Genomic DNA, 26,638 nt, shown 5'->3' with positions numbered 1-26,638 from the left:
AGTTTAATTTTTATCATCACATTATGGAAAATAATGAATTTATCACAATATGCTAATTTTTTGAGAAAGACCTGTAACTGTGTCTATAATGGACACTTGACGCATCAAAGAAAAATTTGAAAAGATTTTTCTCTGTGTGTGCTACTGAGTGACGTTTCTAAAGAAATGGAACAGAGTGGGAAGAAATCCCTTGTGAGAACAAATTTTACTGTTTTAAAGGCATAATAAATAACATGGCAGACATGGTAGGGATAAAGTTGGGAAGAAATTTAATGAGAATGTGCTTATAGTCCTTTTCAGGTTATTATTAGTCAAAAATTATGTGTCCTTTTTGTTTGATTTCAGTTAAAAAATACAGTAGGTTTGTGAATCTAACATGAAAACAGGAAATAGAGTTCAGAGGGTAAGACAACTCACACAAACAATTTTTTTCTTCCAAATTATTCACACAATTTGCTATTTAAAAATTCATAGGTAGTTACACGTTGAGTTATTTTTAAGCGTCACTTAAAAACTAATGAGAGTTTTGTGCTCATTTGTTTCAGACTTTCAAAAAAGACGCATAAGCAGCCTTAATGTTGACAGAAGTTGCCTGCAGGAGGTTCAAATTCAATGGATAGATGCATCTTTGGTCTTACATTGTGTTTTCTGTCTTAGAAATAAATAATTTAGTAACAAAAAGTACTCTTTTTTTATTTAATTTGCGTGGCAGGTGCAAACCACAAAGCAATAAAACTAGTATTGGAAGAACTGCCATGATGAATCAGACCACCGGTTATGTGGGAATTGCTGCCATTTACAACAATAGTATCATCCTCGGGAATGGCAGCATGGGCATCCTGATCATCCCCAAACCCATGAACACAGCCATTAATATTTTGACCGTGATCATCCTCTTCATCACCATGATTTCCCTCGGCTGCACGATGGAGATCTCCAAAATTAAGGCCCATCTTCTCAAGCCAAAAGGGGTAGCCATTGCTTTGCTGGCCCAGTTCTGCGTAATGCCCCTGACTGCTTTCTCTTTGACCAAAATCCTCCGGATGGATCCGATTAAGACGGTAACTGTGCTCATCTGTGGCTGCTGTCCAGGAGGAAGCTTATCAAACATTTTTTCTCTCTCAGTTAAAGGTGACATGAATCTCAGGTAAACCTAGACAACTTAGACACTTTTTTACACAGTTGTAAGAAAAACTGCTCCTATTTCACCTATTTGAAATTCTTGCAGTATCGTCATGACAACTTGCTCCAGCATTGCCGCCCTGGTTCTCATGCCTCTGCTGCTGTACATCTTCAGCCAAGGCTTTACTGGTCTGAAAGATGCTGTTCCTTATGTCGGCATCATCACTGCTCTCGTGTTTACCTTGTTGCCTTGTGCCATTGGCATTTTCATCAACCACTACAAACCAAACTACTCTGCAACTGTAACAAAAGTAAGTAATCAAACAAAGACTTCTTTTGTATGAATCCTATTTGCAGCTTAAGGATGATTTCTGCCAGTTACCTGAAATGACAATTAAACATTTTGGGGCCAAGGACATGGAATCCATGAGATTTGATTTTTCATCTAAGAACAGCTTTCTGTATGTTTAGCCACACAATGACCTCTTATCTAACACTGATGACATGTTGGAAAAGCAGAGTGGGGGAACTCATTCTTGCACTCAATGATGAACTGAGGTTGATGCTCAGACTGCCAAAACAGAACAGTGCAAGCCAAATGTTTGTTAGTGTTGGAGTTCCCACCTGTCACGCTACATTGATCAATCTGATGTGCAGTTGTGTACATAAGCTAAAGGGCTCTATAAACAGTCCACTTGTATCTATAATTTGTTAAGGTACATGCTATGAACAAATTACTCAGGAAACAGTTAAAATAATTGAACAAAGCTGCTATTACAAAGATTTGTTTAAAGCTAAAAATTCAACTCATGGAGGAGGCAGCAGGTCAAAAACCCGGTACTGACTGCAAAAGATCTGCGTCAAGACTGAAGACAATCACTGAAGTTTCAGTTTCCACAGGAAGACTTACTAAGTGTTAGTATATTATAATTGACATTTCAATTCTTTAGTGAAATGACTGACACATGTGGAATTGCTTATTTGACAGGTTGGTCTCAGCATCCTGATAATATCCAGCATCATAGTGTCTGTCCTTTCTGGCCTCGCTGTGAAGGATGTAATATGGATGATCCTCATGCCAGACGTCCTCGCTGTGGCTGCACTGATGCCTCTGATTGGTTTTATAATGGGATATGTCATGTCGGTCATTTGCAGACTCAGCCCACAGTAGGTTAAGACATGTTACTCATCAGTTCATTCAGTAAACAGGCAGGTTGTGGCTTGGTTTCACACAAAAATAAATAAATCTTCAGCTCAAATAGCTCTGCAGTATCAAACGCTATTTGTTCTGTAGGTAGAAGAGGAGACAAGCTTGCTTTAGAACTTAAATATGAAACTGATTCCTTATTACTAAATTCCACCTCATCACTTTCTACAATAATTGAACTGATACACCTTAAGCACAATGCATTGAAGCATTGAGCTTCTAACAAATTACTCCACCCCTTTTTCTTAGATGCAGCAGAACCATCTCCATGGAGACAGGGTTTCAAAACATCCAGCTGTGCACCACCATTCTTAAGGTGGCCTTTTCTCCACAGTCCATCGGACCCTTGTTTTTATTCCCCTTGTTGTACATCACATTCCAGTGTGCAGAGGCCCTCCTTCTGGCACTGTGCTTCAGATGTTACCAAAGAGTCACGGCACCACAGGGGGGTAAGTTTTGGAACAGCCAGCCTTATGCAAGCAAGGCTGAAAGAACAGGGTCAAATGACCAATATGGCAATCTGCTGCAACTTATAATCACTTGAAGCAAATCAAAACACATGTTTTTTTCTTATTCAGATCCATACAAATGGGAAAATGTTGATGCCAAAGAAGAAGAGGTGAAACAATGATCTACAAAGAGACCAATGCACTCTTGGAAAAAATTACCTAAAAAGGTGTGCCATTATTCAAACCTGTGACATTGACTGAAAGTCTGCCAAAGCCTTGGCAGTCAAAAATACCTGCTGTCACAGCCAAAATGATTTTTGTAGTTCCACAAATGTTGATTTTTTTTTAAACTTTAGAAACAACAATTTTGTTTGAGAAACACTACCAGGTTGTTCATTTTAATAAGCTTTATTATCCTGAAAAAAGATTATTCCATTTCATTGTATTTTTGCAAAACATTTTTCTAACTATGAGAGAGGAATGCTGGGCTATTCATAAAACTAACTAACACTGACTGCTAATGTGTCTGAAATCTTTCTGTGTGCAAAAACCATTTTCTTTCAAACTCTTCTGCTCTCCCAGATGACCAATCTTCAAAAATCTTGACATAATTTGGTAATGTTCTGTATACATGCTTTTTGTAGCTATCAGCAAGCCTCTGGCATAATTCAGCATAACCTCAGACGTGCTTTCATTAAAATTCAGAAACTTCTGTGCCGTCAAATTATTATGTGAACTGAGTCAGCAATACACTTTTGGTGGCAAATAAACCTCTGCAAAAAAAAGGAAATGTTCTGCTTCCAGAAAATAACAGGTACAAAGAAAAAAAGAAGAAGTCCATGAATGGAGCCTTACATAGAAAGTTAAAAAGAGAGGAGTTAATTTTTTTTATGCTAATGCAAAACTTTATATCTGAAACTTAGGAAAACTTTTTAGACCTATACTTAGACTCTACTAGTTCCTGTCTAGAGATGATGACCTCATGATTTGCCATACCAAAGGCTATTCAGTACAGCAGCACAAGAGTCTTTTGCCAAAATGAATTCACTAAAATCTACCAAAAGAGCAGGCATATTTATACTTGATAAAGAAATGTGATTTTGGTAGATAATTTATTTTGAGCAACAATTCTTTGCAATAAATCTTATACTGCCAGAGAGCCTATTTTTTGACCTTGTATGAAAAATGTATTTGTGGTTTGTAGGTGGAGCCAATGAATGAATGCCAAATCTTCTCTGCCAATCCCAAACGCCATATTTTGCAAGTAACTCGTTTCGTCAATAGATTGGATGATTGAAGTTTGAAGAAACAAGATGAAATTCAACAATTCATTCATTTAGTAAAAAGGGGGCTCAGGAGTGGGTGGCTCTTACACAACCACAACAACCAGGCACCTCCTGGTGCTGATCACCAGCTGGGTCACACAGCTGGTGGTGGAATCTCATTCTTTGACCACAATTTGTTGAAAAAGGGTCGACGAGATCAGATTGGTATGAATAGCATGCAGTAAGATTGAGGTCAGGACGTTCCACTTCAATTTGTAGTTTCTAGCAATCAACCAAACACTATTTTCTTGCTTTTGACTATATTACTTTCTTGTGTCAAAATTCAGTAATGTTGTTTCTAGTAAAAACATTCTGCCTGGAATAAAACAAACAAACAAACAAACAAACAAACAAACAAACAAAAAACAAGAATTCAAACATATCTATAAAGACCTAAAATGAATACGACATTCATGCCATTGAGAAATGTATGGAAACATTTCACCATAATAAGACAAGTGATGTGAAAACAACAATAAAACATGATAAAAAGCAGCTTGAACACATCAAATAATATTTAATCAAATTTACATGATATATACATAATAATCAGACCTTTTTTTTTTTTACATAATTAGAATGCAGCTGTAACAAAAACATACACCCTTTAATCTAAAAGTAAACTCAGTGGAAGATCAAATAAAGCAAACACTGAAATTACACTGATCTGTACATTTGTTCTTTTTGCTATCTTGCTTTTTCTGACGGACGGATCTGCCCAAACACTTCACGTCACATCTGACGTCACGGCAGCCAAAGGAAAATGAACTACAAACTACCTTTGAGAGACTACACGAGCTGCAGAGGCATCACAACAGCTGATCAACAGCTTTCTCGGCACAAATAAATTACAAACACGTTTTAGGCTTGAAGCAGGGGTTTCCCAGCAGCCTCAATAAATTAACAAAAGACAATATCTTCAGGTGAGGTGTTTCACAATGCCACAGATAATCAATCACTAAGCAGTGAGGGCATTTTACTGACATTCACTTTTAAAACTCCTTATTTCACATACTATAGATACCTGTGCATAGAAGTGGAAAGCTAAGGCCTTATAAGGGAAAGAATATGAGCATGAAGAGGGAAAACCAGAAGGAGAAATAGGATGGATGTAGTACGATCCTACATATTGATGTGTAACTGTTGACTAAAGCGTCCAAATGTTAGAAGAAAACACTATAAGCTCTTACTACTTCAATAGTAACGTGGGTTCATGCATCTTAGCAAATGTGTTTCTTAAGTGACGTGTGATTTATGTAAATAGTAAACAAGTCAGATTTTTGTTTTTACAAAATGAGTTTACAGATTTGCTCAATAAACTGCAAAGCGTCATTTTTAAGACACGTTTGTTCGCTCCAACCTGCCTCCTCCTTTCATTTTTTTCTGCATTTTCAGAAAGTAGACAAACGTACACACTGTTGGAATGCCTAATTTAAGCATATGTACATGTGATTTCCTCATCTGTATTCCTTTGGGATGGTCAGACGAACCATGTTCAGAGTGAATGAGCGCTTCACTCATTAACCGGCGTCATCTCTGCTGATAAAAGTCTGTTAATCAGTAAAGGTCGGTACTGGTGACTTGTCTCTTCTGAATGCTTCAGGCCTCCTTCAGTAATGGCATATCTATGAAAAAACAAAAATTAGTTAACTGCGTCTAGGAGTATATGAATAAATTAGAATATCACTGGGAAGCTAATATAAACGATTCAATTCAAAAGGTGAAACTCATATTACGTAAAGTTAAATCATGAAGTTAATTTACACTGAATAAAAAAAAAAGCATGTCAACTTTAAAATGTTTGGTGTCTGAAAACTGGCCTAAAACTTGTCCTGGTTTAGGCCAGTTAGGATTGCCAAAGTTATTTCCTGGTTGATGTTTTCACATGTTGCCTCAATATTTTTTTATATAATGCTATTTCCTCATGATGCTGTGTAATTTGTTAAGTGCAGCAGTCAATACAGCAACAAAACACTCCCACATGATGGTCAGGCTTGAAATCAAATAGAAAATAATTTAGGTAATCAAAACAGGTTTTGAAAGGCTACAGTTTCATCTAACTCGATGTCAAATATGGAGAAAAATGTTTGTGTGACATAATGTTTTACCATCAGAGTAATCCATCTCAGAGTCTAGCGACAGGCTCTGTTGGTCACTGCCTGCAGACGCCCTTCTACGTGCTGCGGCGGTGCCACCTGTTGCACCTGCGTGCTCCAGAATCCAACCGGAAGACAACGGTGAGGAAGAGGAGGACTGCCGCACAGGGTGAACGACAGGCATCTCGGACTGCTGCTGTTTGAGGGAAGATGGCCTCGACGGGCCGGCCTCTAGTGCTGAGGCATGCTGACCCTCAGACAACACTATCTGGACTCTGGACTCCGGGCTGAGTGTGGAAGCTCCACTGCTGCTCACAGCCTCCTCGTAGGAGGGAAGAGTCACCTGGACCCCTTCCACCATGATGGAGACAGGCTGCCCTGACACCCCATGGTCACGTCTTTGGAAAAAACTTACAATTTTTTCATTTGTTTTTACAAAGAGCAGATTCAAGATAATATTCGGAGGAACGACTCACCGATGAAAGGACTTGAGTTTAGGCTGCAAAAGTACAAACAGCACCACCAGCAGCAGGATCAAAGCCACTGAACTTGCTGTGGAAGCAACTATGGACAAGGCTGGCATTCCCAAAGGCAAAGTTGGAATGTGGTCTTTGGGGCAAAGAATCAATCAACATAATTATCGTGCTGCAAAAATGAGCATATTGGAGTTATATGTGTCACATTCTTTACCTTGCTCCATGACACAGCTTATCTTCATCTGGTTGTCCCACTGGCCGTACTGGCAGGTAAGATATTTATAGTCTCCTTTCAGAACATAACCTTCTTCGCAGAAGTATTCGATCACAGTGCCGTGAGAAAGTCTTCGGCACGGGGACGGGTGGCATGTGTAGCCTCCGTTCTCTGGCTGATATGGAGAATCACACACTGTGTGGGAAAATATAAAAGAAGCATATGTCTTTTATGTAACACACCAGGTAAAGAGCAGTCCGACAGCATTATCAAAAATAGGAAGGAATAGCAATGAAGTTGATACTCTGGGCAAAATGTGGAGTTCAAGGAGGAGTAATCTTTACCGTCACTTCGTATGCAGCGAGGAGGTTCTGAGGACCAGTGTCCGGGTGTGGTACAGGTGAGGATGCTGGCTCCATCCAACAGGTAACCAAATTCACAGCTATACTGCAGCACTGACCCCACAGGGAACAAGCTACTGTTCATGTCAGTTAGGTTGGTTAAAGCATGTTCGACCATCGAGGGTCTTACGCAGCCTTAAAAAAGAGACACGATAATAAACAAAAAGTATTAGTGACAAATGCACTTCTTTTACTGAGTTCTTTAGTTACGCAACTTCTTCGTATATTTGTATAGCAGTTCATCCACCTTGTTTAATAACGCAAGTGACTGGCGATATGTTGTCCCATTTTTCATAGCGACAGGTTCTGAATTTGTAGTCTCCCTTTAGGATGTAACCTTCATCACAGAAATACTCCACGACAGTGCCGTGAGAGAACCGTCTGCATGGGGATGGGTGGCAGGTGTAGCCTCCGTTTTCTGGCTGGTACGGAGGCTGGCAAACTGCCAATGAAAAAAAAAAAAAAAAAAAGAACATCTTCGAAACCTACAACCAGTAAACACTTCTAGTACGCTCAGTAAGGCGTCCCATGTGTACCGTCGTTGCGTATGCAGCGAGGAAGATTAGAAGACCAGTCTCCGATCGAAGTGCAGGTGAGGATGCTGCGTCCGATCAGCAGGTAACCTGGATCACAGCTGTACTGCAGCACTGTGCCCACTGGAAACAAGCTCCTGTTGGTGTCCGTCAGATTAGTTGAACCGTGTTGCACTACAGAGGGTCTAATGCAACCTTAAGTAAATGTGATATGGGAAAAAAAATCAAATTGTTAATTGGTCTTTTGTTCATTGTTTTAAACAGTAAAGGATTATAAAAGTACCAAAAAATAATCTACTATTGACTGAAAAACTGTCAGATTGAATGGTTCTGACCACTGACCAGTTAGCTGGAAGTCAAAAACAATCTTTTCCCAATCAGTGAACACACATTGCTACCATGTTGCATTGGCATCTTGTTTCAGTGAGGAAACTGCCATTGCCCAAAAGAAGATTCAATTAGCTATTGTTCAGTTTATTTTCTAAGACATTTCAAGAAACACATCTTGTTTATTCAGGCTGCGAGATAGTGAGAGAGAGCTATACTTCCAGCAGATAAAGAGGAAGCTAAACGGAATACAACAAAGGATAAGGAGATTTTAGACAAGCACCAATAATTTCTTTGAGATAAATATCTTATGTCTTCCATCCCTACTGGCTAGTCCAGGCATATGGAGAATACAGCAGATTGTCGTCACATGCAGAACACAATCAGTATTTGAAATGTTGGTCTCTTGGGAAACTTCCCGATCAGCTTCTTCTTCTATCTTTTCCGTTATTTTGGAAAATTGGCCAGTCTTGAAATGTCAATATTTATACTTTACCATCTGAAAAAAAGTGAAATATTTTCAACAATTCATTTTTGAGCAGTCACTCTAAGCAGTTTGTTATATGATGAATTTTAAAAGATTCAATTTAATTCAGCTTGCATATAAAGTGCACATTTATACCACATGTTGTCTCAAAGCACTTAAGAAGTAATATTTCATGTGAAATTTTTATGTTTTTAAGTTATTATGGTCTCATCATTTTATGGGAAAAACTGAGCATTTTAACATTAATTGAAACACTTTTGGGAGCTTCTGTAAATAATGACTCTTAAATGTATGAAGGATGGAGAAAGTATCTGAATGCTGGTTTATATCTTGCTATGTTACAGTTCTCTAGGAGAATTCAGAATCACCCAAATCTAGATCAAAGTTTTACTAAAACCAGGGATTGCCTGTCTGCTATTAAATTTTGAACAAATTTTAAACATTTATTAGTTTAGTGACAGGTGTGCATTTAGGACCGACAGATTAAAAACTGTAATATATTGACCAACCTTTGCTTACACAACTGATCTGCATTGGTCCGTCCCACTGTCCATCCTGACACGTCAGGTAGGGATAATCTCCACTGAGAGCAAAGCCCTCATTACAGATGAACTCTATTATAGTGCCATGCGAAAACAATCGACATGGGGATGGATGGCAGGTGTAGCCCCCATTCTCAGGTTTGGAGAGGGGTAGGCATGCTGATGAGGGAGAAGCACAACATACAAATCAGCAGCCCAGCTTTAAAAGTTGCTTATATGTTGGCAAACTGGTCAAAAAATCTGCAGTTTTAGAAACTCGAGAGTAGGAGAATTAAAACTTGATAATGTAGAAAATGAAGTTATGAGAATTAGATGGCAGTCTGGTTGATAGAGAAAGGTCGCTTCGAGTGCCTTACCACCACTTCGTATACACTGAGGAGGTTCTGAGGACCACCGGCCTGATGTGGTGCAGGTAAGGATGCTGGGTCCATCTGGCAAGTAACCAGGGTCACAGTTGTACTGCAGCACTGTGCCCACTGGGAACAAGCCTCTGTTGGTCTCTGTGAGGTTTACCCAGCTGTTCTGGACCATGTAAGGCCTCACACATCCTGGGAAAGAAAGGAGTGGAGAGAAAGGGACTTCTGAGAAACTGCGGAATTAAAACAACAATTACGTTCCAAGCGTTGAGACTTGTCTGGAACACAAAACAGTAACACAGAAAAATAGAACAAACTTGATTCAAGCTAGTTAAAGCTGCACCTAAAGGTTTTGTTGACACATTCGAACCTCCAATATACTCTTCACAACTTTCTAACTGAGCTGTCTGCTGTTGTTCCTTCATCTTCATCATGCTGTTTGTTTACTAATGTTCTCTAAGAAATCTCTGAGGACTTTACAGAATAGCTGAATTTATACTCACATTAAATTAGACACAGGTGGACTTTTTTTTTTACTAATCAAGTGACTACTGGATTGGTTGTATTGAAAAGTATTTAGACGTGTTCTTTAGATGTATTTGGTCAAAAACACAAATTACTAGTAAAACAAAATAATAAAAATGCAAAATGGCACAAGGGACACATTTTTATTAGTTACTGGATGTGATACAAACAACCCAGTAGTGTGCATTTCTATAGGAGAAAAAGGAAAAATAAAGAGACAATCACTTTGACTTTAAACCTTCAGCTGTCACAAATTATTAGATTAGATTTGTTGTCATAAAACAAGATTAATAGTACAGCTCTACTCAGGGATTTTTTATAATCAAAATGTCAAGGCACATAAAACTAGACAGACAATTATGAGTAATAATTAACAACAAAACATAAGCATTTGAACAGTAGAGTTCAAATATTATCACAAGTGCACAACTGAACAAAGCAGCAGATTAGCAGACAAATATGTTTTTTATTTATGTCATAATGGAGTTACCTCTTGTCTGTTGTTGTTATTATTATTGTGTCATGTCAATAATTTTGTGACTAAAACGTACAATTTAAACGCTGCTATTTATTTTTCACTGACAAAATGTTTCAGTGTTGAAATAAGACAAATATTTACAAAATGTACATTTTATCATGTAGTTTCTATTCAACATAAACAATGCATGTATTTGACCACATTTAAAATTCAATCATAATTAAACTAATTATATAGTTCATTAGAAGTCATGCAGTAATATAATTAATAGTGTTAACAATACATACTGGTATGGATCTGAAAAAAACAACAACAAACAAACAAAAAAAAACTACTGAGTACTAGACAAACATTAAGCCAAACAAATTAGGGATTACATGTTAAATGCACAAATGAATAAACCTCTGCTTTACTCTAATGTGCAAACATGAGCTGTCTTACCTGAACCTTGCCCAGTGGACGCTAGAGTCAGTACCAGCAGCAACACAAAGGACCGCGCGGTGGCTGAGGTGTGGGCCCAAAAGGCATTTGAAATTGACTCTGAAATTCCATTGCACATCTTCCCCTTCAGAATCAACTCAACCTAACACCAAGGCGAGAACAATACAGTTGCGCATGTGTTATAACAGATACTTAACAATAAAATAGACCATCTTCCACTGCCATCATATGCAGACACCTGCTTGGTGCAGGTACATTGCAGAGCTTGGAAAGCTGCCAGTAAAATGGGTGTGATTGTAGCGGTGATATAACTGAGCGCAATTACAGAGAGAGATATTTCATCCAGTACCGTTAAACACACAAGACTAACTCCCTTAATTTTTGGTCATGTTCTGAAAAGGGGGCTTTGAAAACCAAATGCTTATCATATAACATATTTGTGACTCAAAGGCTCCACCTATTTCAGCAGCTTAAAAACATATAATGACACTGTTAGCATATTGAGTGTTTCTAACATAAGTCTGACTCTAGAAACTGAATATGCTGCATGACTTTGATAGCTATGGTTAGCTAAGTGAATCAATATTATCGTTCTTAGCTTGTTTCCTCTAAGCGCAGATTCAGCTGGATCATCATTTACTTACCACAAAAAACACGGCCTCCGAACCTCCTCCGTCACAACCTCACGATTCAGACATTTAATAGCAATGTCTCAGCGACGCTGAGGGAATTGTATCTATTTTGGTAGATACCCGTTAGGCTATGTATAAACCCGTCTGTTTGTAATGTGAGCAGCGCAGCGGTACTGGGCTAACCGCTGGCTACCTTCCTAGCTGAAGCCGCTGCGCTAGCTAACTGCTGGCTGCTTCGCTTCAGCATCAGCTGTGTCTGAGAAACAACATCCGGGGAATGTTTGCGTCCGTAGTTACCGACCGTATACAAGGGGAAGAAACTGTTGACAACGGCTTGTTGCAGTTACTTTACTCCATATTTATAGTTAGCGAATCAGTACATAACGCAATGGAAATCATTAAGGGTAGTTTAGATGATATTTCCCGACCTGCATCGACCGAGCAAACTGATAACAGATTTTGTCCCGCTGCGCCATTTGAGCTGCTTGTTTTGAGCAACGATTCTGCTGACTTCCAGGTAGATAAACAACTCTTTCGTCTTGGCTTTAAATACAATAAAGGTATATTTTATAGCTTAACTATTTTCTATAAAAGCAGAATGGCAGTGGGGAAATGGAACACCCTAATAGAGGCAGAGGACCTGGTAAAGGTAAATGTTCATTCAAGTAGTGGTTTCAAAGTTAGAATTGTGAATAAATAAAATTAAAAGATGATTTCTACTAGCGTAATTTTAACATAATTAATAGATGGCAACATTTGCATTCAGTTATACAGACACACGCAGACACGCACATCCTTTCAGTAATGCAATTCTGAAAGGAACACACAACGTAAAAAAACAAACTTGAAATAAATCCATCCATCAGAATTAGATCATCTCAAATTATTCATTCATTTAGTCAGAAAATAAATCTGAAATTAAGAAACAACAATTCAGAATAACAATTAGATGTTTCTGTTTGTTTGAAAGTAAAACTGACAGAAACATATGAATGCACAACTTGCAAATTGAACTCAGCACTTGATTAAAATTAAGCTATTGCTCCATTATGCATACAACAGAAGAAATGCTTCTTTCAGATCAGTTTTTTGCTGAGGTTACAGGAGATGAAAATGAGGATTCAAAGCTACAGAGAGCTTTTGAGGAAATGAGACGACTTGATGAAATTCTGTCAGCAGAAATCTTCAAGGAAAAAGAAATTCAGTGTCAAAGAAAAGAACTCCAAGCAAAAATGTGGCAAGAGCTCCAGGTAGATATGACATCAATGCTTATGTAGCCAGGTGAAAATAGTCTTTTTAATCAAATGAGTAACCTTTATGCTGCATAATGTATGAGGATCTGCTCTGTTCTTTTTTTTTTTTTTTTCTTACAGAGAAAACCCGACAGATACTCTGAATGTGCTCATGAAGCTTTGAACACGAAGCTGTTTTTGGCTTTGGAAGCCCACACTTGTGTGTAAATCCAACACCGATTAAGAACATGACTGGCTTAAGTGTTGATATGCCTTAAACATTTTCATATTCTGTTTCATTATTAAAATCATTGGGACTTTATGTCAACGTAGTGGATTTTGTCTGAAGTATGTAGAAAAATTATGTATATTCTTTGCTTACTTTTCTTTACATGACATTTTAACATCATTAAGATTAAATGAAGAGAATTGATGAACATCAGTTTAGAAGTCTTTTCACAGATTCTCACTCGGACCTATGTTTGAACTTTGACTGAACCATTCTACTACATTAATAGTAATAGTTTCTGTAAACCGTTCCATTGTAGCTGCTTCTGTATGTTTAGGGATGTTTTCCTGTTGAAATGTGAACATCTGGCCCAAACTTGGATCTTTTGCATCGTTTAACAAATTTTCATACAGCATGTCTAAATCTTTAGCTTCTAATGAACTCTAACCAGCTCTTCTCTCCCTGCAGAAGATCAGCGTTTCCAAATCATGACAACCAGTATGTTCAGTGTTAGCCATTTATGGTCTGATCTGAACAGATCAGCTTATTCAACACATTTCCCACATGCCTTGTGACAATCTGTAAACAAGTCATCTTTTCTATGGAAATGAAATGAAATCTTTATTTATTTTGAGCATATAAAATACAAGATTTTTATCATGGTGAAGATGACGGATTAACAAAAAACTAAAAACTTTTGAATTTTATATGTAAAAAGAAAACATCAGTTTTCCCTCCATGTTTCAGTTATGCAGTAATTTGTGTTGGTTTACTGCATAAAGTCCCAATTAAATACTCTAAAGTTTGTGGTTGTGTTATGACAATATGTGAAAAAGTTCAGGGAGTATGATTACTCATGAGAGGCAATGAAGGCCTGTCTGCCATTCACACTAATATGGTTTTATTATCACAAAGGTACAAAAGAGGAGGACCATTACGCACCTCTGTTTGAGACCCAGGTTCCGGACTGTGAGCATGATGGGGACGACCAGGGCCTGCAGCAAGGTGAGCTTGTGCTGCTTTAGAACGTTACTTGCAGCTGTGTTAACAAATTTGTGCACTGGATGGCGCTAAAAGCTCACGAAGCCTGTAATAGTAAGTTTTCTCCATTAATGTGACATTATTATTTTTTTCTTTTTTCCAAAGATCTTTGCAAAACTTTAGTCACTCTTCAACAATTTCCTAATAAAAATCTTATGAATTTTTATGGTATTAAAACCCAAGAGAATGAGATAAAAAAAACAAAAAAAAAACTTTTTAGACAGAAGCTACAGAGGAGTATAAAATGGACTGATCTGGAATGTTAGCATAAGTTTCATTAGTGAATATTTAAACATAAAGATGCATTCTTAAACGTTTCTGCGCTGAAATAAGACGTGCCTTACTCGACAGCTGAGATGCCGCCTTGCAGCTTGACTTCATCATTTGGAGAAAGCAGTGCAAATAATGAGGGCCTCCGGTTTGTGGAGAGCAACAGCAAAACTTCCAAAACAAAAAAACAAACAGAAGGACTTTGTCCAGAGGAACATCGAGGTATGATTAAACTCATGTTGCGTAAAAAAAAAAAAAAAAAAAAAATTGCACTATTATCTCATGTCTTTGAGTTAAGTTTTTCAGCTGTTGATTTTTCCAGTTGGAAAAATGTGTTTTCCTTTAGATATACAGACTCAGGCCTACATATCATCATTGATTGCATAAAAAATGTTATGCAAATGTTGATTTTCCATCTTTTTCCCCATTATGTTGTGTAACACAATAGCTGGCAAGTGATGTGGGTCGAGTGCGCTTGACCCGTGCAGAGAAAGAGCGTCTGGCTGAACTCTTTCAAGAAAAAAACGAAGAGGAAGAGGACAGAGCCAGGACCAGCGGCACAGACAGTGAGGTAGGCTAGCATTTGGCCATAACAGACAACATATGCTGTAGGCTGAGACTTTCTATTCTACCATCTATGTAGAATCCTTAAGGGGAAGCGCCACATCAAACTCTATTATTAAAATCAAGTAAAACTAATATTTACTGCATTTACATTATGTATATTATGTATATAGTTAAGAGTTGAAGGGTAAATTGAGGTTAATGTAGGGCAGTCCAGGGAAAAAACTGGTTGAACCTTCAAATAACTTGAGACTGTGACTAATGTTACATGAGATCTACAGCAGTAATTTGCTGTAAATTTGAAAGTACCACTTATATTTTGGGGGGTTTTAAAATAAAGAAAAACATAAAACTTTACCAGAAATAGGATGGATACATTTTCTTCCTTGGGATGTTGATATTTGTGGATAATGATGTAAAACAAAGATCACATAGTTTCCAACCTGATGACAGGAAAAAATGATCTAAAACATTTTATCTGTACTTTGGGCCATGCTGTTATGGAAACCGAATGCAGTTATTCCATTAAAAAAACTAAAAAGAAATATCTATGTACTTGGTCCTTTAGCATTTTTAGCTAAAGTCGTTAAGAGCCGTTGTGGAAGATTCAAAGAGCCACTTGCAGCGCCAGAGCTGCAGGTTGCAGACCTCTGCTCTAAGCTGAAGCTTCTGACTCAAAGTATTTCAAATTATGAACCAGATGTCAAATGCCACATGTGGTTTGCTTGGAATGCTGCATGTTGTGAATTAATTTTATAATCCTAGATTCACAGCTATTCCCCCCTCCTGTTTTTCTGCAAAAACTCAGAAGAATGGATCTTTCAGAGAGACATACAGCTGTTCTCGCATTACGGGTGTGGGGACAGAGCATAGAAGCTAGGAGAAGAAGACCTTTTGTTTCTCCTTTGAGGATTAAGCTGAGACATTGCTACTTGGAGCAGTCCAATGATTCATTCAGAGTCCTAGCTTCACATGTTTTCATTTTCACATTTATTTGCCTTAATTAACTCTTGAGCTGCTATGAAATCAGTTCAAATTCTGATGGGCTGATGCCTGCTTAAACGTCAGGCAAAAACCACACTTACCTCTTAACATGCGGTTCTGTTTTAATCAACCCAGGCAGATCTGCATCAACAGAACAGCCTGCCAGGGTTTTTAGGGTATTTGAATGTCTAACTGTTTATGATGTTTGCCTTGACTTTAGAACAATACTGCAGTGATTACGGTGGCAGACACCAAACAGACCGGAGTGCAGATGCTCTGGACTTTTTTATTAGCTGGAGGAAGCCTTCCTGTTTCCTGTTATTGTAAGGCATGCTTGTATGAATGGCCACGACAGAGCGAGGATATTATTTATGTCACCAGGACTTTGGTGGTGGATGTCACCCAGCTCTTGGCAGAATCCCTTGGTGCACATTTATCAAAACGTGCTGCTCAGTGTTTACCTCAGACACTTGAATTCTCACACGGGTCACCTCTGTGCTGCAGTGTAGACGTGTTACAGTCACGTCATTAGGAGCCGGTACTTACTGAAGACTTGTAGGCATTTGGGGCTTACATACACAAGCACAAACATTCCTTGCCTAATTCCTCAGATGTTGTGGGAAAAAAGTTAAAAAGGTGCTTAAATTCTTACAGATTTATCTTAAAAATGCATCAGCTATGCAGTATAAACAATATTTATAACTTTCCAGTGAAAACCCTTATTATCTTAGCTCAGTCTCAAATCCCAACTACTATTTATGTTTTTCAAGAAAATATGATGGAAAGATTAGTGTAGAGGCTAATTGTGACGCTACACGCAAACACACAGCTTAAGCTGAACCTTACAGAGGCTTATGTGCATCAGGGTGAGTCTAAAATATTACTTTTTGCAGCTACAAAGCTGAATATAGCAAAAAGGAGTGGAACATACATGTTATTTCCACTTTAATTTGACACCCCTGAAAGCATCACGTGTTAACCATTTAACACTTGGTAAAGATAGACTCCACCTGTGTGTAGTTTAATCTTTGAATAAATGCAGCTGTTCAATAAAGGCCTTGGGCGTTTGTTACAAGAAAAACATCATGGAGATCAAGCAAAACAGCACATAGGTCAAAGATAAAGCTTCAGGTAGCTTCCATAAAATAGTATGAAACAGCTGCAAAGCTACCTACCAAGATGGCAGTCCACTTAAGCTAACAGGCTAACATGGAGTTCTTTAATCAGAGAAGCATCCAGGTCTGTACTAGGTCTGGGGAAGCTCCACAGCTTAGGTGGGATAAACTGTTGAATCTTAGTTGTGTGCGCCACAGATCTGAGTGGGAAGAAGAAAGCAGTTATTGCCAGAGAGCCAGAAGAAACCCTGTTTGGAGTTTGCTGTCATCCATGTAGCACGTAAAGTAAAAAGTCCCTCAGTTTTTAAATTTAAAGTAATCCAGATATGAGGGTAGAAAGTGTATGTGTAACTATAAAAACTGGGTATATTGAATCATTTTTGAAAGTCAAAAACAACCAAAGTCAAAATGGGGATGAGTGAGAGCATGATGAGCTGCTCCTCCAGTTGCTCATTGTTAGAATCTTGGGTTGTTTTGATGATGTCATTCTAGTTTGATTATCCTGTCTCTTAGTCTCTTTCTTTGATTAGATCGGTCTTGTTTCCATTTTTCTTTTGTTCAGACCTTAGTTTTTCTAGTTATGTTTATTTCTTGTCTGAATTTTTTTTATTAATTTCCTAGTCCCTGGCTACTCTCCCTTGCCCCCGGTGCCATTTTCTCTCTCTCTGTTCACCCTGCCTTCTGCTCTCTCCCTCACACCTGCAACCTGTTAGCTCGTCAGCTCAGGTCTGTTGTTCCAGCGTTCACCCTCACGGTATTTAAACCTTTCTCTTGCTCACACTCCCTGCTGGCCTCTCCTGTTGTTGTCCCTGTTATTATTTTCATGGATTTATGGTATTTGTTCTGCTCCATCTCACTGTGGTTATTTTTGTAAGTTTTGTGTAATTTATTTCATTAAAACAGCTAACGGCTACCTCTGCCTCTCTGCATTTGAGTTTACCGTCAGATACACATGTCGTGACGCAACATATTTGTGAGCAGGATTCACCTCATTCTGTGTTTAGTATGCATATGTTTCTATGTTTTTTCTTTTTTTTTTTTTTGAAAAACTGAAATTCCATCATTGCAGAACGCACATGTGAACAAGAAGGCCTCAGAAATATTCTGGCTTATACAGGTAAACCTCTGCCATGGTTCAAAAACCTGCCTGCCTTTGTCATAAAAACCAGCTTGGCTCTACCATTTTGTATTTGGGATGGACTTCAACTTCCTAATGAGCTACTATGTTTGCTGCTTCCTTCTGCCAGTTTTCCTCCCAGCACTCAGAGGTTACAGCTGTTCTCTGTTTAGAGTAATGAACTGTTTTGGCATGTTAATATTCTTAATGGGTCCTATCTCACCACTGTAATGTGCCGAGTTCAACATCCATGCACTGGTTCCCACAGAATCCAATAGGAGTGTCACTGAGTCACACAGCGAGTGCCGTTTGTCTCTTATTAACACAGAACCCATTCAGAAATGGAGAGCTGAAGTCAGACGGCACCTCTTCCCTGATTCTGACATCACTGTAATAATATTGCTAGATAATGTTTATCAGTGCACTGTTTAGGTTGCTACAGAGCAAAGCAGACTTATACCCCATGGACCATGACTTACTTAGCTGACGACTGTTTTCCAGGAGGCTGTGTGGGCTACGTCAGTCTCTGCAGGCCAGGGTTACACCCCAGAGCTTTCTGATCTGGAGCATCTGATGGAGCTTGATGCTAAAATTTGCCTCCTCCTTCCTGCTGAAGAACTCCACTCCCTGCAGAGCTCGAACACAGACCTAAGCGTGTTCCAGGTAAATCATCCTAAATATTCAGAGCTTTGCAAAAGTATTCACATCCCTTTAACTTTTGTCATGTTAGAACTGACAACTATAATGTTTTAAAAAAAATTTTTTGGTGGACTTTATGTATTTGTATTCAACGTCGTGAATCAGAGTCAAACCAAACTAGAGTTCCTTTGGGGCATTTCTCCAGCTTTGAAGATGTAAGGATTTGTAGTAACTCTTTGTAAAATGGCTCAATCTCAGTCAGATTGAATAGAAAGCATGTCATCATCAATTTTCATGCCTCGCAACTGCTTCTCAGTTGGATTGCTCCATCAGCTCTGAGCGAATCCCCTGTCCTAGCTGTAGAAAGACATCGTCACGGCCTATAGTGTTTCACAACCTGTATTTATGATGTTCCTTTAGTGGAGAAATTCATTGGTGTAGGCTTGAATTGCAAAAAGCTGGTAGCGTCACAACAGTTTTCAATTTCCACAGTTTGTTGAACTTTCAAAAAGAATAAACTCATTTAATGTGTGACATGATTCTCAGGTCCAAGCTTTGTCTTCTGAGAAAAGATAAACATCCATTACATACTGGCTGCATTAACCTGGGACTTCACTGTGGGTTTGTTCCTCAGTGCTTTCTTTAAGCATTTATAGTCTGTTAAGAAATGTTTTTTTCTTCTTTTTTATTTTTTTTATTTGTAAATTTACCAATTAAAAATAGATTGTTCTGACATTTAAATGTTGGTCAATAAAATTAAATGCTCAAAATCAGTATCTTCATAAGGAGTTCTCAGCCATATACTTTGACTTAGAAAAGCTCAACAAACTTTAATAATATGTCCAATTTTATTGGTGGGATATAAAACACCAAACACAGTGTACCACAAGTCTATTTAGCCGTGAAATGCATAAACTGCAAGACAAAAAAAACAACATTACTTTCAGCTGCAAATCTATTCAGAAACATACTCTATCAATTTAGAATCACATTTGACCTAAAATGCACACTTTTGGATTCTTGGAGTGAACTGGAGTGGCAAAAAGAAAACTAGCCAAACAAAGCTGTCACGTAGCAAGGGTTTCAAACTGGAGGTCTTCTTGTTGTGGAGTGGCAGTAATAACCACTATGGCAACATGGTGCCACTCAGCCACTCAAAAGGTCCCTGAGTGACATATTTTCAATTAAAGTGATCAAAGAAAGTGACGAGGTTGTTTTTCATACTGGGTATTTGAGTTTGTCACAAAAGGCACCCAAATATATGCTATGAGGAAATGTTGTCTTTTTCCATTTCTGTTCCCTTTAATAACAGACCTGGATAAACAAACCAAAGCTAAGAATTTATATTCATTTTTTTATGAATTGTGCCTTGGGTCATAGTTATGCTCTGTAATCTCTTTTGCATCCAAGAGTAAGTTTAAAATGTATATTCGTAACGCTGAAGTTTCCAAGCTGTTGTTCTGTGTTTGAGTTTAATGTTAGTAATAAACTCTGTCTCAGGACATTTTCCCACAACATCCAAAGTTTGATTCTATGCACTTGATTTGCAAAACTTGTCACCAAATATTGCTCCTCTTGGAGCTGTTTCACAAAAACACCGTCTGGAGGAAAAAAGTTATGACTGTTCTGATTATTTTACTGTCAGGATGTGAATTTGGGTATTTTCTTTTGAGCTTTTTTTTTTTCAGTTAAAGTGCCCCAAACTCCTAAATAAACAAGTGATTCACATTTTTATCTATGTAAAATTTGTAAGTATGATTGTAAAATGAGAAATAATAAATCCTAATTGAGGGCTGGTAGTTGGCAGCACTGCCAGCAAGAAGGTCCTGGCTTTGAATCCCAGCATGAGGTCTTCCTGCATGGAGTCTGCATGTTCTCCCTGTGCATCCATTAGTTCTCTCTGGTGCTCTGGCTTCCTCCCACAGTCCAAAACAAGTTAACTGATCTCTCTAACTTGACCTTAGGTATGTGTGTGTTTGTGTCTGTGGTGGACTAGCAACCTGACTGCGTCGGGCATTGTGCCACAAAACAATAGACAACTCAATGGATGAACAGTAACCTGTTTGATAATACAAACAAAATTAGCAATAAATTCATAATGTGAGTTGTTGAACTTTTTTCCCCCCTCTATTTCCAACTTTTAGTTGTCTTCACAAGCCAAATAAGTTCTTGGAAACTCTAAAGTCTCACCCATCTGTCATCTGCTCTTCGTTAAAGCTTAAAAGACTAGTGCAGAGTACTTTTTCTGAGGCATTACTGGAAGTTATTAACACCCAAGCTTTTGGAATAAGAATAAAATGTAGTATCTGAATTTGAGTTGGTGAGTGCCACACCTGCTGGGGCAACAAAAAAGAAAAGTCAACCACCCTGTAAATTTTTTGCAGAGCCAATGATTTGTTTCAGGTCAGTACTCGTAAATCTTTAAAGAGCACATAAAAAGAAATATGCTTTGGTTTTGCAGTACCTTTCTTCTCGGTAATAGTTAGAATTTCTAAATGGAGTCTTTTAGACAATATGACGTTTAGAAAACGTCATGTTTTCCTGCTCATTGCACACTGCAATAAATATAAAGGAGTGTAATATTTCAGTTTTTTTTTTTTTGTTGTTGTTTCTCACTGATATTAAACCACTGTAAATTTCTGTTTTCCAAATTCATCTATGTTTCAAATTGATTGCAGAGTTTCTAAGTCCTTTTTTATATTTTGTGAGACTGGATAAAGTAAAAAAAAAATAATAAAAATGCTGGCACCGGCATGCATGTTGCCACAAAGCAGAGTCAGCCCCCCATCAGATTATAATTACAGAGATGGTGGAGGTAAAGGAGTAACAGATCCAGAAAAAGAGGATTTCTGTTTTTTATTTGGGTATTTTAGCATGAGACATGTAGCCCACAGCCAGTCATACCATGGAAAAGTACTTACCTGTTGAACCGTTTCATATTTGTCACAATACTGACACAAACTTCAATGTACAAGGATCTAACTTTGAAACTAGCCCAGTTAGTAAATAGTCCATCTGTGTTTAATTTCTGAACAAATCCACCCATTGTGAGAAGGCCTAAATGTTAAAGAGCATCATAGAGGCCAGGGGATGTGGTAGACAGATCAGGAATAAAGCTGTGAAGCAGGGTTTAGTTGTAAAACATTTTCTAAAGCTTTGAACATTTTGAGAATTGTTTATTTTATAATCTAAAACTGGAAAAATGGCACATGATCTAATCTGACAGGCCATTTTAGAAGAGGGAACTGTACCTAGTAGATTTTGTTCTTGAGCATAAAGAAAAAAAGAAAAGAAACTGTAGGCCAAAAACACAAAACGAATGCAAATCACAACGGGGAAATTGTTTGCCTTTTGTTTTGAGAGGAAACAAGTGAGACTTTTTAAGTACCTTTAACTTGGGGATTTAGACCCACGTTACAAAAAGTTCAGAGAACACTTCCTTAAATTAAAGCATACTGATATGTTCTCATATGACCCAGTCGAAGTCCACACTTGCATCCAATTAAGAAACAGTGACCATACAGGTTGCCATTCATTGCTGCTCTCCATCCAGTCTGACAGTGTGAGCTCTTTTGCAAAATAAGCATAGGCAAAGTTTTCAGGCTATGTGTGCAAAGTTGTTAGAGTAATCACTGCTACAGCTATAGTTCTAAAAAATATTGACACAACTGCCCATTAATGTTAAGCTATACGTCCTTTCCACTTCAGTAATGTGCTACTTTGTGTCGTTCGATCACATTAAATCCCAAGAAAATCCCTTGAAATTTGTGGTTTTAACATGACAAAATGCGAAAAGGGTTTAATTGTATGAATACTTTTGCAAAGCAATGTATTGGTAGCAAACTAATATAAACATTCATCTTCGTAATGTAACATATCACAAAGGTGAATTAAGCAAATTAGAAAGTGTACCAAAAAACAATTTGGTTTTCTTTGACACTGTTCCCTTTGTGCTTTTGTCAGCACTTTCTTGTATTCTTTTATTCTCTCCATTCACTGTCTCCAAATGAATCAAGCCCTTCTGTCATTAAAAACATCTGTTTACATAAAGCCTTAAAATACAGTACTCCCCACTTACTGTACCACTGTGTGGTAATGTCAGCACCACCCATCATCCGCAGGATTGTGTCACGAGTTTTCTGAAGTTGGTGACATGGGTGTCTAAATTTGTGTGCCCAAACTTGTGTGTTTCTCAGATTACAAATACATATGTTTTTTTTTATGGCTGCTTTATTGTTTTTAAAGACGAGAAGCAGCAGTAATAATAAAAAAAAACAAAACATGTTGTTATGGTTTTAAGTCACTGTCACTATTTTTGATTGCAGCTCACCAGATCAGAAGGGGTTTGACCATATTTGTATTTGCATGGTTACTGCAGCTGTGTTTTGCCATACACTTACTGAGTATATACTTTGCTGTAAGGCTGTGAGGTCAGTTAGTCATACTGTGTGGTTGTTGATGTGCACTCCTGATTTTTAACAACGGCAACTGTTAAGTGAAAGAGCAGAATTTCGTGCAGAAAACTCCCTTTTGGCCAACACGGCGTGGTCAGTGAATTATTTAAGAACTCAAATCTTATTAGGTCCAGTCATGTAATTAAGCACAAGGAAAAACTTTACCCTGCTGTGCTGAAAGTTGGATTAAAATTCATGCTAAATATACAAGACAAATGTAAACATGAATAGTTTTATCCTCTGAGTTGTGATAAAACTCTGAAAAAGGATTTAACTTTGCACTGATTACTTTGGTACAGTACAACCACCCATCAGGGGATTTTATATTTTAGGCACAATACTGACACAAACTTCAATGTACAAGGATCATTGTACATTGTCAGTCATCTTATTTGTGTAATACTAGGCAAATGTAATGTTGACAATGGTAATTTAAAGAGGGTAAGCAATTCAATAATATCGCTAAAACAGCATTGTTCAGGGGTCTTTGGTTTAATCTGAACAAAAAGGACACTTGTGAAAAACGAATGGGGTCTGACCCCCCCCCCAAAAAAATAAAATAAAATAAAATCTTTGCACAAAATATTAAGAATGGCTTTTAGCAGTGAGGTGTATTTGCTGATCAGTTATTTTAACCATTAAATCCCTGAAGTTTGCATCCCTTCCAAAGTATCTGATACTTTGCACATTTCGTGCTTATTGATGAGGTCAATTTAGATCAACAAGTTCATGTAAGATTCATATTTTTGAAAATAGAAGAGAAAAACCTTCGTTAAAAGAGGTTTAACAAAAAATGTTTTGATATCACCACCAGCAAAGTTGCAAAACGTTGAATTCTTGAATTACTTACTTGGTCAATGGTGGCACCCATGTACATGCGTTCATGCAGGGTGATGGTCTATGATCTCAGCAGTCTTCCACGTCAGGATAATCCCTGCTACAGTACAGAGAGGTTGATGGTGTTGACATGGCCTTTAAATTCTCTAGATCTTAACTCCAGTAAGTATCTGTGAGGTGTGTTGGGAACACTGACAGGATTTATTCCAAGTGCTGCCTTAGAACCTGCTGCTGATTTTATTTTATTTTATTTTTTGTGCTGCCGGATACTAGAGAACATAACTGAGACTAGAACTGAAACCTGTTATGATGTTACAAGCCTTATTTTTCGCACTCTCAAAAATGTTCTTGGGAGACTGAGTGTGAAGGATGTGAGCTCAGCCCCCCACGTCTTTATAGCAGTAGTTATTAATGATTACGACATTCAAAGTAAAGTGGTTAGTTTACAAAGCAGGAGAATGACTTTCTGTAAGTTTTACTCACACATGATTAATTGGAACCACAAGTAGAACATGTCAGCGCCATATAAATCCAGAGAAGAGGCCAACTTGTTTCGGAGTAAAGCTTCTTCAAACAAGACAGAGGCTCGTATGTCTTTTACTGAACCTTTCTGTTCAGCTTTTATTGAAGAGAAAAATGGCGAGAGCTGATAACGGCAACAGCTGTTTGTAACCTAGCAACCAAAAATCAACAAAAGCAAGATGGCGACAAAACAGAACCAGATCTTGTTAAGCATTCTTCAAAATAAAATACTTCCTCTATTCAAATAAATCATGTCTCACACTTAAATATATTCCACTTCACCTTTGTAACTATATACAATCATGTTCAATACAATTAATAATAATCAACATGTAAATTATGCTTAACATATAATTGTAAATCAGTCACTTATCATGCAAAATATACTGAACAGCATATAAGTGTAAAAAAGTCGCAACACATCTAAGGTTCGCATAAAACCTCAGAAAACAGAAATCCCTGTGCATAGATCTTCATCTAAGCATGATGCTCAGTTACTGAAGGATTTTTGTAGACACATGTGCAGCCAGAGAGTCTTATAGAAATAAGCAAAAGCTGCATATTGTGTGAAATGTTGTTGGAACATTATAGCAGCTTTCTAAGTGGTGGTGCACTAATTAATGCCTGTCAAATGACTCCAGAGGGGAAAAAAATACTCAGTATCCTTAATGTCATCATTATAATTAGAATAAGTTAGCATGACAATATAGTACTGATGAAAGAGAGGGATTTTAAGTTTGCATTGGAGTTTTTACCTTACCAGCAGACTGTTTATTTGCATTCATAAATATAATGTTTCTTTTTACTACAAAAATGCAGGTGTATTTTCAAAAGATACACAAAAACAAAAATGATCTAGTTGAATTTTAGCCTTTTTGCTATTAAATTGTTTATCATTCTATTAGATCACTTTGCAAATAAAGGAATGTGTTTACTTTGCTATGTGCAATTTTTATGCAAGTAGTTTTGATATGTGTTTTGCTGCACTTCACAGTACTTAATTGATTTTCTTATTTGTAAACTAAGGGCGTTGCATCTTTTGTTCTAATCATATCATGTATCTTTTGTATCTGTATTTCATTGTACCATACTATATTGTAGCTCGTCTTACAGTCATTGTCTATCCTATCGCATCACTTTTGTGTTGTCATAATTTATTGGTATCATATTACAATCATACTGCATATTTAATGTATGATTATGTGATTGCTATCAAACCAAATTGTGTTATATGTGATCATGATCAGCTTAACTTAATTGCATATAATAGTTACATTTCTGAGACAGAAGGATTTTTATAGGCACATGTGCTATAACCTCAAATGTCTGGATATTGTCACAATGTTAAGGTGTCAGGGTTGTCATATGGCACACTTACTATTTTTCATACAGTCTAAAATCATGACCTCCACACCCTTTCACACCCTGTAATTCCAGTGTGATTCACTTTATTGTTTTCTTATAAACGCCTCTCCCACTGGTTGTATCCTCAGCCACAGTTGTGTCAAGCGGTTCAGAGGTTTTGCTTTGTCATGTATGCTTTTTGAGTGTTCCACTCATTATGGAAGTCCACTGTGGATAATTTGGTCACATAGCCAGCTGTTGTCAATAAACACCCATACTTATTCTAATGCTTTATTAAACCTGGGATATGTAACTTTTATTAAAAAAAAAAAAAAAAAAAAAAAAAATCCCCCCCGGTTTAAACTGTCCTGGCTATAATATGAGGCCCATAATGAAAACATCTAACTCCTCCATGTCCTCCCAGTGCTATCTGTCTAAAATAACCAGTCAGAGCCAGGAGGAGTGTTTGAGTACTGTCAATCAACCTCAGGTACATGCTGCTCAACGTGCTACTGGCGGTTAATCCACTTACTGTTCCAGGAAAACTGTTTATCCACCGTCATCGGTGACCTTGATAACTACCCTGGGCTGTATCGACAGGCTCTAATGATGGTTAGCGCTTGGAGAAAGCAGAGGAGGTAGATCTTCTCATAAATTATATCTCTTATACTATACTGTC

General features: G+C 37.7%; 3 protein-coding genes across 4 annotated transcripts in view; 2 read left to right on the top strand and 1 right to left on the bottom strand.

Annotated features, from left to right (window-relative positions):
• The window catches only part of LOC106960037 (sodium/bile acid cotransporter-like), a 14,113-nt gene extending 10,412 nt beyond the window's left edge, over positions 1-3,701 (top strand). Inside the window, exons 3-7 of the mRNA XM_015052952.1 lie at positions 713-1,147; positions 1,229-1,433; positions 2,111-2,289; positions 2,579-2,778; positions 2,908-3,701. Of these exons, the coding sequence (XP_014908438.1) occupies positions 756-1,147; positions 1,229-1,433; positions 2,111-2,289; positions 2,579-2,778; positions 2,908-2,960 (1,029 nt within the window). The 5' untranslated portion in view covers positions 713-755 and the 3' untranslated portion in view covers positions 2,961-3,701. The remainder of the gene's footprint in view (positions 1-712; positions 1,148-1,228; positions 1,434-2,110; positions 2,290-2,578; positions 2,779-2,907) is intronic.
• A 958-nt stretch (positions 3,702-4,659) lies between these two features.
• Positions 4,660-11,838, bottom strand: LOC106960035 (sushi domain-containing protein 4-like). 2 transcript variants are annotated; one of them, XM_015052949.1, is made up of 11 exons: positions 11,624-11,837; positions 10,980-11,121; positions 9,536-9,727; positions 9,147-9,338; positions 7,827-8,018; positions 7,538-7,732; positions 7,234-7,425; positions 6,890-7,084; positions 6,676-6,808; positions 6,212-6,597; positions 4,660-5,728 (listed from the first exon to the last, which is right to left on the bottom strand). In XM_015052949.1, the coding sequence occupies exons 2-11, from the start codon at positions 11,095-11,097 to the stop codon at positions 5,703-5,705; spliced, it is 1,821 nt and encodes a 606-aa protein (XP_014908435.1). In that variant the 5' UTR covers positions 11,098-11,121; positions 11,624-11,837; the 3' UTR covers positions 4,660-5,702. The 2 variants fall into 2 exon arrangements, with proteins under 2 accessions (XP_014908435.1, XP_014908436.1); XM_015052950.1 differs by lacking the exon at positions 9,147-9,338 and having other exon boundaries at positions 11,624-11,838.
• Positions 11,839-11,873: 35 nt separating this feature from the next.
• fsip1 (fibrous sheath interacting protein 1) overlaps positions 11,874-26,638 on the top strand; it is a 31,527-nt gene continuing 16,762 nt past the window's right edge. The window contains 9 exon segments of the mRNA XM_015052951.1: positions 11,874-12,128; positions 12,206-12,260; positions 12,692-12,861; positions 12,985-13,063; positions 13,988-14,077; positions 14,465-14,565; positions 14,567-14,605; positions 14,832-14,954; positions 18,665-18,826. Of these exon segments, the coding sequence (XP_014908437.1) occupies positions 11,889-12,128; positions 12,206-12,260; positions 12,692-12,861; positions 12,985-13,063; positions 13,988-14,077; positions 14,465-14,565; positions 14,567-14,605; positions 14,832-14,954; positions 18,665-18,826 (1,059 nt within the window). The 5' untranslated portion in view covers positions 11,874-11,888.

The sequence above is a fragment of the Poecilia latipinna genome, unplaced genomic scaffold, assembly GCF_001443285.1.
Source record: "Poecilia latipinna isolate Pla-1442-1.1 unplaced genomic scaffold, P_latipinna-1.0 Scaffold1148, whole genome shotgun sequence".
NCBI classification, from domain to species: Eukaryota; Metazoa; Chordata; class Actinopteri; order Cyprinodontiformes; family Poeciliidae; genus Poecilia; species Poecilia latipinna.
Note: the sequence above shows the minus strand (reverse complement) of the source record. Positions and strands in the feature narration are given on the sequence as shown.

Coding starts and splice junctions, on each gene's coding strand:
- LOC106960035 (XM_015052949.1), bottom strand. CDS start 11,097: ATGTGCAATGGAATTTCAGAGTCAATTTCAAATGCCTTTTGGGCCCAC. Junction 9,339..9,535: donor TCAGTGTATACGAAGTGGTG/GTAAGGCACTCG, acceptor CTCCCTCATCAG/CATGCCTACCCCTCTCCAAA. Junction 5,729..6,211: donor TGAGATGGATTACTCTGATG/GTAAAACATTAT, acceptor GTTTTTTCATAG/ATATGCCATTACTGAAGGAG.